Here is a 16,356-nt window from a genome sequence, read left to right as displayed (position 1 = left end):
TGGGAGCACAGACACAGCCAAAAAAAATATCTGGAGACCTGCTAAAAGCTTTGCCTGGAAATTCATTTTAATAATGAGAGAAGCACTGGATTATTCTGGTATTAACCTTCAACCTCTGCAGGGCAAGCCCAGCTTAGTTTTTGGAGAATTAAACGGAGGGGTTGGCTTATCCCTGCTCTGAGTGTGGTGGGCAGTGACACCCGAGCACACGGAGGGGTCACAACGGTTCGTGTTTAGCCCTTTGCCTTTAAGCCATCCTTGGCCTCGGCCGCTTCCAGAGCGGACACGTGAGGGAATGGCTTGTGCTGCCAATTCCAGACTGGGGCAGGAGCAGCTGGGGGGAGCCTCTCACAAGCCACGGCATCACCGTCAGGGTCAGGCACTTAAAAACGGAACCAAAGAACTGCCACGATTCTCCACGGTGCAACAGACAGCTGATCTGCTTCCTGTGTGACAGCTGGAGCTGGTGGCAGATGACTCAGACACTTAAGGAGAGACTTTTGAAAGGGCAAATCTACCTTTTCCTCCTTTTTAGATCACAAACAAGCTGGTACTTAACAGGCTGCTGTTTGGCTATTGATGGACGGGTGTGATTCACGTAAAAGCTGTTTATTTACATCAGAGCCGTTCCTCAAAAGGAGATGTGACAAGCACAGCATGAATGATTCATTCCCATCGCTTTGCTCTGCTTTCCTGCTCATCAAGGAACAGTTTGATGCATCCAGCTGGGCTCTGCTTCCTTATCCCTTTCCGTGTCTCCTTCCTCCCCCAAGCCTGCTCAGCCCAGCTCCGTGTCCCAGCTTCGCTCCTGCCGACCCATCCCTGATCCTGCTGGATGGTGCAAGTCATGATGCTTGGTTTTCCATGGAGGAGAAGGGGCTGCAGCTCTGCTGAACTCCCTGTGCAGGGCGTGTTTTTCCTGGGGAGGAGAGGATGGAGAAACAGGCCTTCAGCCCTTGGACCTCACTCCAAGCTCACAGATTGGAAACTCCAGGGCCGTGCTTCCCCAGTTAGGAATATTTGGTGTTGGAAATCTTCTTCCAGAGCAAGGTCTTGAGGTTGTTGAGCACAAGGGAATGGTGCACTTCCATCTGGCTGGCCAGGCCGCTGAGGGTCATGCAAGTTCGGAGCTGTTTCTGCAGCTCTTCCTTCAGCTCCAGGGGTGCTCCATAGAGCAGATAGTCCTGCAGCAGCCCACACACCTTGGCCAGGTTGGGCTGCACCACGTCACTCTTGCACTGCTTCAGGAGCTTGTCACACGTGGCCGTGCAGTCCCGCCCGTAGGTGCAGTCCCCGTTCTGCTCACAGTGCCGGCCCTTGAGGAAGCCTCTGATTGTCATCTCCGTGGCCACCTTGTGCAGGTTGACCATTTTGAAGTCGTACTTGTCGTTGTAGCCCACGTTCCTGAGGCTGCTCTCGCAGATGTAGAAGCTCCCGTAGGTCCCGTGGAAGATTTCCTCCACGAACTCCAGGAGGCCGATGGCGATCTTGGCGCGCCGGGGCCAGGCCGGCGCAAACCACTGGTGGATGAGTTGGTGGGCGAGGGAAGGCAGCAGGGACTGCAGGAAAGGGGGGACATCCACCCCGTAGAGGGAGGTGTGGGGAATCTTCTCGGTGACATACAGGTCCCCGCAGTGCCCCAGCAGCTTGGCCGTGTGCTCCTTCTCGTGCAAGGAGAACATGAGGAGGAACTCGTTGAGCTGAAGCAGCGCCCAGATGGATTTGGCCTCTGCCAGGGACACCTTCCCGTCACGGTTCACGTCTGCCATGGTGATGATCCGGCTCACCAAGGCAGGAAGAGATGGCTGATCCCCCAGCTTGGACTGCAAACAGCACAGGAAGTAGCATCAGACCCTCACAGCTCTCCATGTTTGGGTGTCACATCACAAAACAGAACCGGGGGAGCAAAGAACTGAGCTGGGGAGAGGAGGAAATGGTGACACTCCAGAAAATGCCATACCATGTGTGGGCATGTGTGGGTATCCAACTCCAGAAGAATTTTCCCAACCTCAGGGCTGCTCTAAAGCCTCCTGCCAGAGCTGCTACCCCACCACTGCTGCAGAAGCCCCAACAGATGTAACTACCAGGGCCACCAGATCAGCTCTGCCCAGCACAGATGCCACCCACAGCTGTGGCACAGCCACCTCCAGGGATGCTGCTACTGAAATCTCACAGATAAGAACTCATTTCCTCAACTAATCAGTGCATGGCACTGGCACCCAGCAGTGGGTAGGGGGCACAGGAAGGAGGAGCTCTCGTTCAAAGGGAAGGAAAAACACAGTTGGTGTTTCTGACTCACAGGAGCCATGCCAGGCTGTGCGACCCCACAGGGCCCTGCACTGACCTTCAGGAAGTTGAGGAGCATTTCCTTGAACTCGTCCATGGAGGTTCCCCGGGTGGGTTTGTCGAAGAGCACCACGTCCCTCCTGGGCACAGAGTCCGGGCGGCTGTCGGCCCTCAGGGCTTCCCCGATGCCACATTTGATGATCACCTCCCTGTCCCTCCAGAGCCCTCTGTAAACCTGGAGCACAGGGAGGGGGACAGCAGGTGGAAGGAGCTGGGTTCTGGTTCGGGATGGGCACAGGGGGAGATGTGCAGGGTTTGGTGCTGGTGCCCAGCCCTGGCATGGGTGGGGGGCACAGACCTACCTGCTGGCTGGGGGAGGAGGAGAGGCAGTGCTGGAACAGGAGGCCGCGCTCCTCACACAGGTCCTTGCACGTGGAGCCAGAAATGATCCCTTTCTTGTACTGGTCACACTGGGTAGGGCAAGGAGAGAGAGAGGAGCTCAGCAGGGACAGATTTCTACTGGCCCTTAGGGATGGCTCAGTGCCTTGGGCATGTTGGGGCTGGGCTGGCAGGGACCCCTGTGCTGCTGGATGCTGCTGCTGCAAATCCAGGGGCTTGGGAGAACTTCCTGGGCTGGAGGAGAGGGCAGCGTGGAGTTGGGTGAGGAAGCACAAGCTCAGGCTGCTCAGCAGAGCAGCAGTCCCTGCTGTAAACCAGGCTGGCCCCAGTCTAGGGGGTGGGCAGAGACAGGGACAGACAGTGGCTCTGATCCGCGGCCAGGCTGGAGCTGGAGACATCCCTGGGCAGGAGAGGCTGCAGCTCTGCAGCTCCTCAGTGAGGGCACAGCAGCCTCAGGGCTGGAAGCTGGAGCTGCAGACATTCACTGCATCTTTTCCCTTTTTTTTCTGCTGTGGATGGGAATTAACCCCTGGACCTGCTCACAGGGGACACAGCCAGACACGGTGCCTGGAAGCCCCAGCTCCGAGCAGGAATTAGCGCCCAAGACCCCACGGTCGGAGTCAAGCAGAAAATCAAATTAAACGATCGTCGCTGTTGTTATGGCAATTCCTGCTTCCCTTCTCTGCTGAGGGATTGATCAACGAGGCCTGTTCTGACAGAGCCCAGCTCCCCATCCTCACCCAGGCTGGGCTGAGACCCATTCCCATGCCAGGGGCACACACAGCACTCCTGGGAACATCCCATGGGGAACATGGAACATGCACCATACTGCAAACCCCAAGCAGGACAAAACACACAGAGCCAGGCAGCCACGCAGAGCTCTGCTGCTTTCCTTAGGGCTCAGCAGCAGTCACAGACAGGTACGATGGACTGAGTGCTGCCTTTTTCCTCCTGCTCTGCAGAGCCCAGAGGGCACTGGTGTGATGCTGTCCCTGCCCACAGATGCTGCTCCCTGCCCTGACATTCCAGCTTCATCTGCACAGACATGGATCTGCCCACGTCTGCCCTGGCTGCTTCCCTCTGCCGTCTCATGGAATTGTTTCACCGTCACCCTGCCAGCGTAAGGTCACCCCTCCTGCTCCGAGCTCCATGCCAGGTCAGGGACAGCACCAGGGCAGCAGCTGCCAGGAGGGCTCCTCCTCCCATCCTTGGGGCTCCCACAGCCCCACCCAGCCCAGCCCCCCGAAGAGCAGCCACGGGGCTGTGCTGCCACTCACGATGATCATCCGGCAGACGTGGCCACGGCACAGCTCCGAGTAGGACGAGTAGTGCATGTAGGCCACCCAGCTGCCCACGAAGATGCCCAGCCACACCACCAGCAGGTACTTCACCTTGATGCCCGGGAGGCGGCCCTGCAAGGGAAAGGAAATGCTGTTGAAACCCTTTTGGAAGGGCAGGGCTTTGCCCAGGGCAGCGGCAGCTGGCCAAGGATGGCTTCTGCCACACAAACTGACCTGAGTGCTGGAGAAATCTTCAGCCTTTTTTATATATATTCATCAGTCTCTTATGCAACTCCTGCTGCAAGTAGGTCACTTAAAATTCCCTAAAAGCAGGGGGATTAGCAGGCTGGGCTGCGAGGAGCTGGATGCTGTGCATCCCTGGGAGCTGTGGCCACATCCTCCCACTCTCCTGCCCTGTGCAAGCCTGGGGTATCCCAGTGGGGCTGCAGGAGCTCTGCTCCTGTTTGGGGGGACCCCTCTCAGCAGACCCCCCCCCCTTACAAAGCCCCACGGGCAGGGGAAGCTCCCAACTGCAGTTCCCATGTGGGAGTGGGTGAGCAACAAACCTGGGAGCTCACAGGTGATGCTCTGTGCAAACAACTCGGAGGCTCTCAGCAGGGTTTTGGGTTTTTGGCTCTGTTTCCTCCCCCCTGACCCTGGCACAGCAGCACTGCTGCCATCTGGCCTCCTGCAAGAGAGGCTGCTCACCTGGCTCATGTAACAGAGCAGATCCCAGCAGTTTCAAAGGGCAGGGAATGAATCTTTGCACTAAACAAACCCTTCCATCCCTTTTCTATAGGTAATTCTATAGAACCCTCAGCCTTTGACCACCTCCAAACCCTCCTCCCTACTCACATCCTGCTGCTGGGATAGGGCTGGATCTGAGTGGGTGCAGCACCTATAAAACCTGCCAGGGATCCTCACTTGGGTCTTGTAGCCCAAAGCCACTCCCCACCTCCAAAATGCTCCTCTCAGCCCCTTTCCAGGAGCTGTCAGGGCTCTGGGAGCCACCACAAGGGGCAGTGAGGGTGAGAGCAGGCAGGTCTGCCTCGAGATCATGACATGTCTCCAACTAATTGGAAACCCTAAAGTGTGAAGAGGGCCAGGGTGCCCAGCTTGCCTGTGAAGCAATGGCACCACTAATTAACATGAAATTAAATTAAAGAGAAGCCAAGCACAGCCAGGACTTGGCAAAGACAAAGTGTAGGTGGCTGCTCCTGTAAGCTGAGAACCAGCTCATGGCCTTGAAGTCAGGCACACTGAGACCCTGAGATACCCCCCAGCACAGCAGCCCCCCAAAACTGCCCAGGGTGGGTGTGTGAGGCTCCCTGCCCTCAGCAAAGGGCTTTTCCAGGGACTTCCCACTAGGGATATGTCTTGGAGAACTCTGGAATTGCCAAAATGTCACTTTTTACTTATTCTGACTTAGAATCCATGATGTTCCTGTGGCAGAACAGGAGTCAGGACTGCTGCCTGAGCCTGGGGAGCTCTGGCTTCATCATCGCCTAAATGCTGGAAAGAAACATGGGAGTGGGGGATGCATTTCAATGAGAGGTTCCCCTGAGATTTGCTTGGATTTTGAGGGCCTCAGTCTTAAGGCACGGGGGTTTCTCTCCCCATTGCCTTCCCTGCACAGAAGGGTGTTACCCTGTGAGAGTTGCTGTGTTTAGTTTTGGAGTGCCTCTGGAGGATATGAAAGTGACTTTGGGCTGGGGCTGACTTCAAAGGCAAAATGGATGCAGCATCAACAAAATCCTGCTCCATCCCTGTGGCTCCCCTGGGAACATGGGGGTTGTTTCACAGCGCTCCCAGCTCTGCACCCATCTCCTGCCAGCACCCAGTATCCCCTCCCGTATCCCCTCCGGGATAACCCCTCTGGTCCAGGATCTTTGCCAGTCAGGCCTTCTCCATCCCATGGCTGCAGAGAAAATCCCCATTCCAGCATCCCTGACATCCCTGGCCCTAGCATCCCTGGAGATCGGAGGGAGGTGCCCGGCCCTCGGAAGCTCAGGGATGGGAAGAGGAGGGAAAATAAAGAAAGAGAAGGAAGGAGCCATCCCTGCCTTTCTGCATGGGCGGCTTCACCCAGCGCTGTGGGCTGCCGCCTGGGCTGCCCCGGTGCTCCCCGGCTCCGGCACGGCGGAGCGCGGCGCGGGTTATGCAACCGCTGCGGCCCCGGCTGTTGCTCCCGACCCCCGGTGCCGCTCCAGACCCCCGCGGTGCCGGTGCCGGCCCCCAGCTCCTTGCACCGGCGTCGGGGGAACCGAGGCGGAGCGTCCCTTTGTGCACGGCCGGTGCCAGCATGCGGAGACGGGCATCCCCGAGCCCGCATCCCGCATCCCAGCGCATCCCCCCGTCCCGGCGCATCCCCGAGCCCTCATCCTCCATCCCGGCGCATCCTCCCTCTGCCGGTACCTGCAGGCCCTTGGAGAAGGGGCAGAACAGCACCAGATGCACCAGCCGCCGGATCCTCCGCATGCTGCGGGCGCCCCGCGGCCGCGGACCTCAGGCTCCGGGGGGCATGGCCGGGGCGGCCGCGGCCCCCGCACCGCAGCCGGGGCCGGGGGGGGCCGGGGTCCCGGGGAAGGGGGGCCCAGCCGCGCCGCCCGCCCGCTCGCTCCGCCGCAGCGCCCGGCCCGGCCCGCGGGGCTCGGCGGCTCCGCCCGGCGCGGGGCGGTGCGGGAGGTGGGGGCGGCGCTCGCAGCTCCGCCGCAGCCCGGGGAGCCGGGGGGCTGCTGCCCGGCACGGCACCGCCCGGGTCAAGCCCAATCCAGCGCTCCGCATCTGGACATCCCACCCGGGGGTTGCATGCCCCATCCACCCGTGCGTCCCACTTGAGGGTCTTATCCCCGCGCCCATCCCATATTCCGGGGTTCCACCCACTCGGGGATCCCATCCCCAGGCTCACCCCACCACACAGGGGCTCTCCCAGCCCTGGCTGATGATCCTTAGCAGAGCAGGGAGGGGTCTGTGGAGATGCTGATCCCACCTGGCCCCCAGCACTCACAGCAGTTTCGGGTTTATTCAAAACCATTTTGGGTGGCAGAGGGCCAGATTCCCTCCTTGTTACCCATAGCAGGTAACCTACAGCAAGACTTTCTGTCCGACAGACCAGGGACAGCCCCATCCAGGGTGATCCTGTGTGCACAGGCAAGTTAGAGCAAAGGTGACAGAGAGCAGATAATGATGGGAAATGATCTGGGAGACTCAGACACGAGGGCATTGCTAAGATAATTCCTTGCCTGCTATCAGCAAATCTTTAGATTATCCGTTTGCCCCCTTTTCATGGCTCAGGTTGCTCATTCCGTTTGAATTTGGCTCAAAATGACCTTTGAAAACAAGCTGGTCACTGCGGGCCCAGATCCCTGCTCAGTGTGAGTGCCAAGCACCGAGTAATCAGGGTCTAATGAGCAAAAGCCTTTGCTGGACTAATCCAAATAATGGTGATGAATAAGGAGCATCACACAAAACTGCCTGAAACTTCCCAACTCCTGCAGCGTGTTTGCTGCCTGCTTTTAACCCTGAGGAGGTCCCTGCTGCTCCAGTGCTGTGCCCTGACCTCTGTGTGGGCTGGGCTGACATTGCCCGCAGCGGCGACAGGGACAGGACAGTGAACGTCACCTCGGCCACCCACAGCCCCTGTCAAGGATGGCTTTACCATCCCACTGAAGCCAGGATGGTTCTGCAGCAGGTTCTTATTTTTAGTGTTAATTAAGACAGGAAAAAAGAAGAGCCTCTGAGATTTATTTTTGATGGTGGGGTTGGTAATTTGGGAAACAGCAGGGACAGGAAGGTGCATTGCTGGATGCATTCCACACTCCCTGCTCACCCTGCTCCTGCAGCTCCTTCTGACTTGAACCCTGATTTTAGAGGCCAAGAGTGGGAGAAGGATCCTCGATGGAGATGGGAAATGACACACCAGGGCCAGGGCTGAGGGTGGCTTGAAATCCACAGAATTCTGCTGTGGGGCTCTGCAAAATTCAGGGGTGGATTGTCCAGTGAATCTAATTAGGAATGAGCAGACCATCCCAGGCTGCAATACGCCAAGTAATTAAGTGATTAGTATTGATTGTTAGAATGCCTAATGAGCAGTTATCACTGAATGATTAATTAATCCAATCAAAAGAGTAATAAAAATTTTGCAGGTGTGATGATACCTTATATTCAACACAGAAGGGAAGTGAGATCTCTCCCCATGGTGCCCATCTCTGGGTTCTATCCCAGGCACCTGGCACCAGGGATGCACTACCTGTGCTGCTGTCCCTGTGCAAGGGATCTCTCCCCTCCCCAAAATTCCCCTGGCACTGCCAGGATGGGCTCCAGCATCAGGCAGGCACCCAGAGCTGTGTAGCTCGAAGGTGGGGAAAATGCTCCCGCAGGCGCTGTCAGCATCCAGAAGATGCCGGGATCAGCCAATGCTCAGCTCCTCCCTGCGAATTCTTCCGCTCGCTGCCTTGATTAAGTCGCTTCAGTTTCTCCTGGTCAAAGCCCTGCTAATCCCAGCTAAGCCCGCAGCGTGCCGCACGCTGGCCTCTGATCACTTCCCTGCCAGGCGGTGGCTCTGCGGGCACGTCCCCAAGAGCACCGTGCCCTCGGGACATGGCAGCTCGCGGGCAGGCACAGCCCTGCAGCGGTCATTTGCTGGCCCGTAATGTTTGCCTGACTAAATGATAATGAGTAAATGATCTCCAGCCAGAGCTAACAGCAGTGTAGGCAAGCCCTGACTCGAGAGCAGGGACACCAAGCCATCCATTTCCATGTCCACTCCAGAGCACCTTGAGCCGCCCAGCTTCCTCTGGGTGGGATGTCAGAGTTGGGTGACAGCTGGGGACAGCCCAAAGCCATCACCCGCAGTGCTGCTGCCAGCAGGAGGGTGCAGGACCCAACCCAAATTCAGGGCACATGCTCTCCCCCCTCTCTGCCATCAGGATCAGCCCCGTGACCACAAACCAGAGGGATCTTTGCCCTGGGCAGGCTGCGATGGCACCCGGCATTCCCAGGCAGCGTCGCAGCTCCGGGGATGATGGATCCAGGCTTTAATGCTCTTTTCTGTGCATCTTTGAAGGATTTGAGCTGATCGCCCGCGCTTCCTGCGTGGCATCCACAGCTGGCTCCGCACAGCCCGTCAGCTGCCTCTGCTGCCTGCCGGGCCTGCCGGGCTCAGCGCAGCGGTTATAATTAGAAATGCTAATCAGCTCTTGTGTTGCTGGCTTGACAGCCCTGCCACCCCCAGCACAAGCTTCCCTCCAATCTGTCCTGTGCTCGCCCCCTCTGCTTCCTCTCTGAATCCCTGCTACTTGTAATTAAGCACTACGAAGTTAAGGGGGGTTGAATGGGGGTGCTGGGGCTCGCTGGATGCTTTGGGCCAGGATTGCAGCCCCCACAGTGCTCTCGGCTTGCTGGGAGTCTCACCCTTCATTCACCACCATCCCCTTGGGCTGGGGACACCCCAGGGATGTCCCTGGCCCTGAAGAGAAGAAGCTCAAGGGCTCTGCAGGCAGTGCTGGGGTTAAAGGCAAAGGGTGGTGGCTGTGGCTGGGAGCCCTGCGGAGCTGGCTCTGGAAGGGAAGCTTCTCTCATTGGGATTTCCACCATGTGCCAACCGTGGGCGCTTCCCAGCCAAGGAGGAAAGGGAGTTTGCAAAGGAACTCGGAGAAGGGGGCTGAGCAAGCAGATCCCTGCACTGGCTTAGATTATTGAGATATTCATCATCAGGTCATGCACTGGGAGACAGAGCCCAGGGATTCCTTCCTTACCAGTGCCCATGGACAGCCCCTGCCAGCCCCCAGCCCCTCCACATGAGAGCCAGGGCACAGCTTTCACCCCGGGCATTTGGCTCCCAAAGTCAGGCTTGGCCAGGGAGACATTCCTTGGAGCAGGCACGGGGCTCAGCTGGCCTCAGAAGAGACAGAGATGCACAGGTGGGATGAGCAGCTCTGGACACGGTTTAAAGTCAACATTCATCTTCCAGGCACTCCCCGTGTATCAGTTTCAGTGAGAAGAGAGGCTGCAGTTTGGAGGGTTGATGTGCAGAAGGTTTTCAAGAAGGCGGTGGCTGTGTGAGCAAAGGAGAATTCCCCCTCCCCTCCTCTGCCCAGGGACCTCACACTTCACCTGGGACACATCTGCTCGCTGCAGCATCTCCCAGTGTGTGAATCAACAAAGGGCTCTCCCTCCTCAGCACAATTTCTCCCTGGAGAAAGGATAATAAGAGAAACAAGGAGGTATCACAAAAAGAGCACAGGAGGGACAGGGCATGGTGGCTTCAATGACGATGCACTCATGAAAAGGCACCAGCAGCACAGCCAAGTGACTGGGAAAGCTCTGGGGGAGAAGTCAGATTGGATTTGTCATGACTAATTGACTCCCTCCAGCACTGTGGTCCAGCCTTCACGCATGGCATGAGCAGGGTCCCAAGCATCCAGGAATTAATGAGGGTCTGACCCTGTCTGCTCAGCCACTTGAGTTTTGCCAGTGCAGACAGCTGGCTTAAGAGGCCCTTTTATCCTTTACAGATCAGATCAATTTGGATAGTTATAATCTAGTCCTGGTGAAAGCTCAGAGCAGACTTTATTGCCCAACCAGCTCAAGGAGAAAAAAAGCAAGCAAGAGGGAGAGGTCATGCTGAACTATTGATTGTGCTGCTCCCAGATTGGCCTCGGCAGAGAGCTCACCTGGGACAGTTTGCCTCTATCTCCTGCTAATGCTGCTCCATTGATCTCCTGTGACAGGCGGCAACTACAAGATTTTTTGAGGTCAGAGTCATTAAGAGGCATTAATCAATAACAGAGGAAACAGAGCAACTGTTTGTTTCATGCAGACATATTCCCTGTGTGGATTTTAGCCCGCTGAGGTGTGCGTGGTTTATTTCCAGGGAGGTCTGCCAGGAAAAGGATTCACCTTGTGCTGGACTCTGGCACTTGGAGGAGATCCTGAGCCAGTTGTAGCACACTGGCAGCTCCAGCAGAGCTGTGCAATGAGAGGGCAGCACCTAGGGAGCTTGTGGCATCCAATTCCAGGTACCCTAATTTCCTACCCAGCAATTGCCCAGCCCCTTTGTTCCCACGCAGGCACCCCAGGAAGAGATGGGCACTGATTTCACACACCCAAAGACCTGGGTGCTGGTTTCAAGTTGTGCTTCTACTAATCAAAGCTGCTGCCTGGCCGTGGTGTAGCCAATCCCAGCAGCCTGTTCCAGGATCCAGCCCTGTGTGAGCTCAGCCTCAGCCCAAATTCACTCCTGTGGCAAGACTGGAGCTGTTCACAAGAAAAACGGTCTTTGTGCTGAAAGCACCCCGGGCTGCTCCGCTCCCTCCCGCCCTGCCCAGCGGTGTCAGTACATTTCCACTGCTCCATGATGGGAACACGCCTTTTTCTTCTCCAGCAGCTCCTGTGCTCAGCCCCAGCAAGTGCCTGTGCAGGTGCTGGAGGCAGAGAAAGGGGCAGGCAACCTGCTCAGGAGCAGGAGGTTGGGATCATCTTCAAAGGTGGTGGTTCTGGCACCAGCAGAGCAACCAGTGGCCTCGGGGTGATCTGGGCTGGGGAGGTGCTGGTGCTGCCCATGGCTGAGCTCAGCTCCAGGAGCAGCCCCGTGACTCACCCCAATGACACACCTGGACTTCACCCAAAGGCCCCTGAGTCCTGCCCCTGCCACAGAGCTGGCACACCCTGCAGCACAGTGCTGGCAGGTCTGGCAACCCAGGAATGCCACACTCAGCCTCTGGAGAGAGCATGGCCCAGCCAAAAGGGCCGGCACACAGAAGATGCCATGGGAAGCTTCAGAGTAATGGAAATGTCCTTTGGGAAGCAGGGATGGAGATTCCAGTGGAGATCAGTGTCCCTTTCTGGGCCCACCTTGCCTCAACTTCCCAAGCCCCAGTGTCCCACTTTGCAGTGGTCAGTACTGCAGATCCCCTGGGAAACAGGATCTCCCTTGTTCCTGTAATTACAGCCACACATCCGCGGGACAGGGATCCAGGGCTGCAGGAGAGGAGGGCATGAGATTGCTGGCTCAGGTTGCACAGGTGGGGCACACACAGCCCATAAACACCTGGCAGTCCAACTCTGGAGACACACCCAGAGCTCAGCACCACCAACTGAATCCAGACCAGGTGTGCCTTTTTTATGGGAATCCAGACCAGGTGTGCCTTGTTATGGGAATCCAGCTCAGGTGGGACACATGATGCTGGTGATGAGCAGGGGCTCCTTGAGCTGAGAACACCTGATGTGGGAGAAGCAACAAACCCCTCTCCAGTCCCAGGCTGTCCACCAAGAGAAGCCCTTGGCTCACAGCTCTGCCTTGCCTGCTCAGTCCATCAGTCTCCAGGTCAACCACCCAGTCCCTTCCACTGGCATAAAATCCATCAGAAACAATTTGATTTCCTTTATTTACACATGACATTTGGGAAAAAGCTTAATCATATCGCAACTTGGAAAAAAAAAAAAGAAGTTATTCCAATTTTACATCCTTGAGCCTGAAAGAGCTCAAGAGCTGCAGCCAGACAAGATGTCCTGTACTGGGCACACCCTCATTTACGAGCATGGTGCAGAGATTGTGAGGTGCAGGGGGATTTCCAGCCTGTGGTTTCAAACGTAAATGCAACAGTCAGATCTGGTAGTCTCATGCTTTTGCTACCTCCTGTTTTTGGCAAAGTCTACCAGGAGCAAAAACACTAAAGTCAGTGCTGAGGGGCTTGGTGGTGTGTTAACCCGACTTGCAATCCTTGCCTGATGCACACTGGCTCTTCAAACTCCAATTTTCAGCCTCACTGACAGCCCTGGCACTCTGTGGCGTGCTGGTAGGGCGTTCCTCTGTGGATCAGCATCCTGCCTGGTGTCCCACATGGATTCAAATCCATACCTGCCTGGTGTGAACATCCCAGCAGGTGATGTCTTACTTTTCCAATAGAGTTACTCGTAGGTGAGTAAAGGTTACAGGAAGGAAGTAAGGTTCTGATTATTTAATAGCCTTTTAAAACACGTTTCTCTCTTAATTGCATGTTACCAGAGTCAAAGTCCTTTGGGCTCTTTGCCTTTCCAGAGGCCAGGGGAGGCTGTGCCTGCCGGGCAGTTTAGCAATCTCATGCTTCTGGTTCTTGTGCAAGGCTCTGTGGTGAGCAGGGAACTGCAGCGCTCACAGTTAAGCCACGCTGAGTCACCAGCCGGTTCCTCCCCAGTGTTTACTCTGTTGTCACCAGAGTGCTGACGTGTGATTACCGAGGAGCCCAGCAAGCACAGGGAGTGTGGCCATGGAGCAGCAGGAGCCAGCGTGGAGGCTGAGGGTCAGGCTGAAGCTCTGTCCCTGCGACTGTGGGCTCACCGTGAGCTCCCACACAGGAGCAGCAGGAAAATTTCACCTCCCATGTGCCCTTTTAGGTGACAGGGAAATGAGATTCACCCACATCCTTTGCACAAACTGCTCTTAGCACCACCCTCGCCAAGCAGACTGTGGTGTTCCCAACCAGGGGAAACCTCTTCTCTGTCTTTGCCAGGGCAACACTTCCGGAAAAATTGATGCCAGCCAGTGATGTCACCCCTTGGGGCAGCCTTGCTTATGGATGCAAACAAGGTCCAGGTTCCCAGCCTGCAGCCCTGCCCGTCTGAGAGTGTTACATAGGGTAAACACATCAGCGCTGTGATGCTGGACTGTCCTGTGTACCCTGAGCTACACAGAGGTGACACACAGTGACACCAGGCCCTGACACATCTCCCAAAGCCAGCTGCTAATTCAGACAGGTGAAGAGGGAAGAGGACAGATCAGTGGATGGATGGATGGATGCATGGATGCATGGACTGACAGAGGTCTGGAAGGAGTTATAGCAGATGTGTGGATCACCTCACTGTCCCCAAGCCCCTGACAATGGAGGCTGCTGTGCAGCACGAGGTGCCAAGGAGTTTGCACAGCTTTGTGCTGTCAGCCCTTCCTGTGAGGGCCCCCAGCCTCACACATGCATGCCACGAAAAGGCCACAAACGAGGATGTTTGGCTGGTTGCTGCCTCCTCCCCCCACTTTAATGTCACCAAACCCAGCTGCTGCTTTCAACACACGGCCCTTGGCAGGAGGCAAAGGGAATCAGGCCGATGAGTAGAGCTGCCAGAGACGCTGTGGGAAGCCAAGGGCAGAGGCAAGGCAAGGCAGCACGAGTGAGATTCTGCACAAATCCAGCCTTCCTTCAGCACAGCCGGCATCTCCAGAGGGTCCTGCTGAGCACCCACCCAGCCTCAAGCCTCCTGCTGCTCTACAACCTGCTCAGATGGACACATCCCTCCTTCCTACCCCTCTGAGTGCTTTCCCTCTCTTCTCTTCTCCATATGTGGGAGACGTTCTCCCTGGCTCTGTTTCTTTTCCAGCCAGAAGCTAGTCATCCACAGGGAGGTCACATGCTGTTGCCAGGGAAGCAATAAATTTAGGCAAATAAAAGATAAAGAACACAGCCAGATTATTGTAAGACAAGGGCAATGCTTTGAGCTTCATGGCACAGAAATCCCACCAGTAGTGATGCTGCATGGACCCTTCTGCTTGGCACTTGATGTGTTCTTGCTCCTGCCAAGGATTCCAGGCCCTGCTCAGCTACACAACCTACCACCCTTCTACCATGTTTTAATAATCCTGTCAGTAGTTTAAATATGCAAAACACACTACACAATCTAAAAATCAGAGTTTTTTCAGCATTTGGAACTGCTTCATCCTGGCTGCTGCAGCTTGGGAGGACAGGGATGGGGTCACCTTTGCCTCTGCCCCAGAAAGGCCATGTTTCAGGGTGATGGGGTGATGCTTGTGTTGCACAGCGGGCAGAGGCTCTCGGGCCTCCTCCATCAGGCAGCTTGTTCTGAAAATGTTAACACACAGGCTGTCGTCATCTGGCAGCACCACCGCCTGCCTTATGAAATAACTCAGTGTGACAGCTCTGCTTGCTCGCAGGCAGGCCCGTGTCTGGCTTCTAATCTGGCATCAGAAAGCGCTCCCCTTCCTTGAGCTGCAGACTAATACTAAATGTTTCATTTGCATTACTCCAGATAACGTGCTGGAGAGCGTGGGGAGAAGGGGATGGCAGCCAAGCTCCTCCAGGAGCCCACACGTGGAGCGTTGCACCAACCCCGCCACGCCGGATCTGCTCACTGCGCTTGCCACCGGCACCGCGGCCCTGCCAGAATTTGCATTTCAGATTCCCAACATCAGCCAGCGTTCATGAGCTCCACGGATCAGCCCCAGTGACAGATCACCAGGGACTTTCTTCCTGTGTCATCAAAAGCAAAAAAGTCACGAGGATAACACAGAATTGCTCCGGGCCCAGCGTGTGCTCAGCTGCAAAGGTCTCGGTGACTTCTCAGACATATGTTGGCTGGCACAGCGCTGGAGCAAGACTCCCTGAACAGCCCACACAACACAGGCAGAGGGGATTAATCTCATGCTGTGTGGAGATGCTAATACAATAAGGGTTCTTTGTGGCATTAGCTGGAATCATGAGACCAGCTCTGAGATGTCATTGCCTGGCAGCCGTAGGGAGTGCCAGCCAGGAGCTCTCTGTAGAGAAGGAGCTTCCAGCCCGTCTCCTGCTCCCAGCTCTAAAGCTGCTGTGGGGTAGGGAAAGTGCAGAGAGCTCTCCTTTTTCTGGTGACAGCTCGTTTGGGAACAGCATGCAACCTCTGTTGGTGAATCCAAGGACAGCTGAGGGAACAATGGCTATTTTAACAGGGCTAACACTTTTCCTTGATTTTTCCAGAAGATGCAAAGCTGTGAATGCCAAGGGGATGCTCAGAACCACAGCGTCACATCTTGCCCCAGTGGAGTCTCCGCAGAGACTTGCTATAAAAGTGTTGCAAAACCAGCCAAGCTCAATGAATGGTTTGTGTCGGTTCCAGCAGACACTTTCATCTCCCATCTCAGCTTTGTACCCACAGAGCTTCAGGGCCTGATCCTATCCTAACCCCAGTGCCAGCAGGAAAAGCTCCATTCTGCCCAGCACATTTGTGCCGCTGGAAAACCAGCATCAAGCACCAGCAGAGAAGGTGGGCAAGGATCTCACACAGTGGCCTGAGGGACACAAACTCCCTCACACCACGGAGAACCCCAAAGCCTTTCCATGGCACCACACAGGCAGTAAAAATCCCCCACATGGCTCCATGAGGGTTTCCTGAGGGGACCAAACACCCTCCACAGGGTTTCATGAGGAAACAAAACATCCCCAGGGCTCTATGGGGGTCCCAAAACTCCACATGATTCCATCAGGGTCCAAGACTCCCATGACCAACCCCCACAGGGCTCCATCAGGAGGCAAAACCCCCCACAGGGCTTCATGAGGAGACAAAACCCCCCACAGGGCTTCATGAGGAGACAAAACTCCCACAGAAATCCATGGCGGGGAGGGGGGGGTGTCTCGAAACTCCTCAT

General features: G+C 56.1%; 1 protein-coding gene across 1 annotated transcript; it reads right to left on the bottom strand.

Annotated features, from left to right (window-relative positions):
- Positions 1-42: 42 nt before the first annotated feature.
- Positions 43-6,514, bottom strand: DIPK1B (divergent protein kinase domain 1B). Its single transcript, XM_050981047.1, has 5 exons — positions 6,381-6,514; positions 3,963-4,097; positions 2,649-2,756; positions 2,345-2,521; positions 43-1,823 (listed from the first exon to the last, which is right to left on the bottom strand). The coding sequence occupies exons 1-5, from the start codon at positions 6,441-6,443 to the stop codon at positions 1,011-1,013; spliced, it is 1,296 nt and encodes a 431-aa protein (XP_050837004.1). The 5' UTR covers positions 6,444-6,514; the 3' UTR covers positions 43-1,010.
- Between the last annotated feature and the right edge of the window lie 9,842 nt (positions 6,515-16,356).

This window comes from Serinus canaria, chromosome 17, assembly GCF_022539315.1.
Source record: "Serinus canaria isolate serCan28SL12 chromosome 17, serCan2020, whole genome shotgun sequence".
Lineage (NCBI taxonomy): Eukaryota > Metazoa > Chordata > Aves > Passeriformes > Fringillidae > Serinus > Serinus canaria.
Note: the sequence above shows the minus strand (reverse complement) of the source record. Positions and strands in the feature narration are given on the sequence as shown.

Excerpts from the sequence above, each read along its gene's own strand:
- DIPK1B (XM_050981047.1), bottom strand. The coding sequence starts at position 6,443 with ATGCGGAGGATCCGGCGGCTGGTGCATCTGGTGCTGTTCTGCCCCTTC. Across the intron at positions 4,098-6,380 it reads CCTTCTCCAAGGGCCTGCAG|GGCCGCCTCCCGGGCATCAA; the intron begins GTACCGGCAGAG and ends TTTCCCTTGCAG. Across the intron at positions 1,824-2,344 it reads TGCTCCTCAACTTCCTGAAG|TCCAAGCTGGGGGATCAGCC; the intron begins GTCAGTGCAGGG and ends TGCTGTTTGCAG.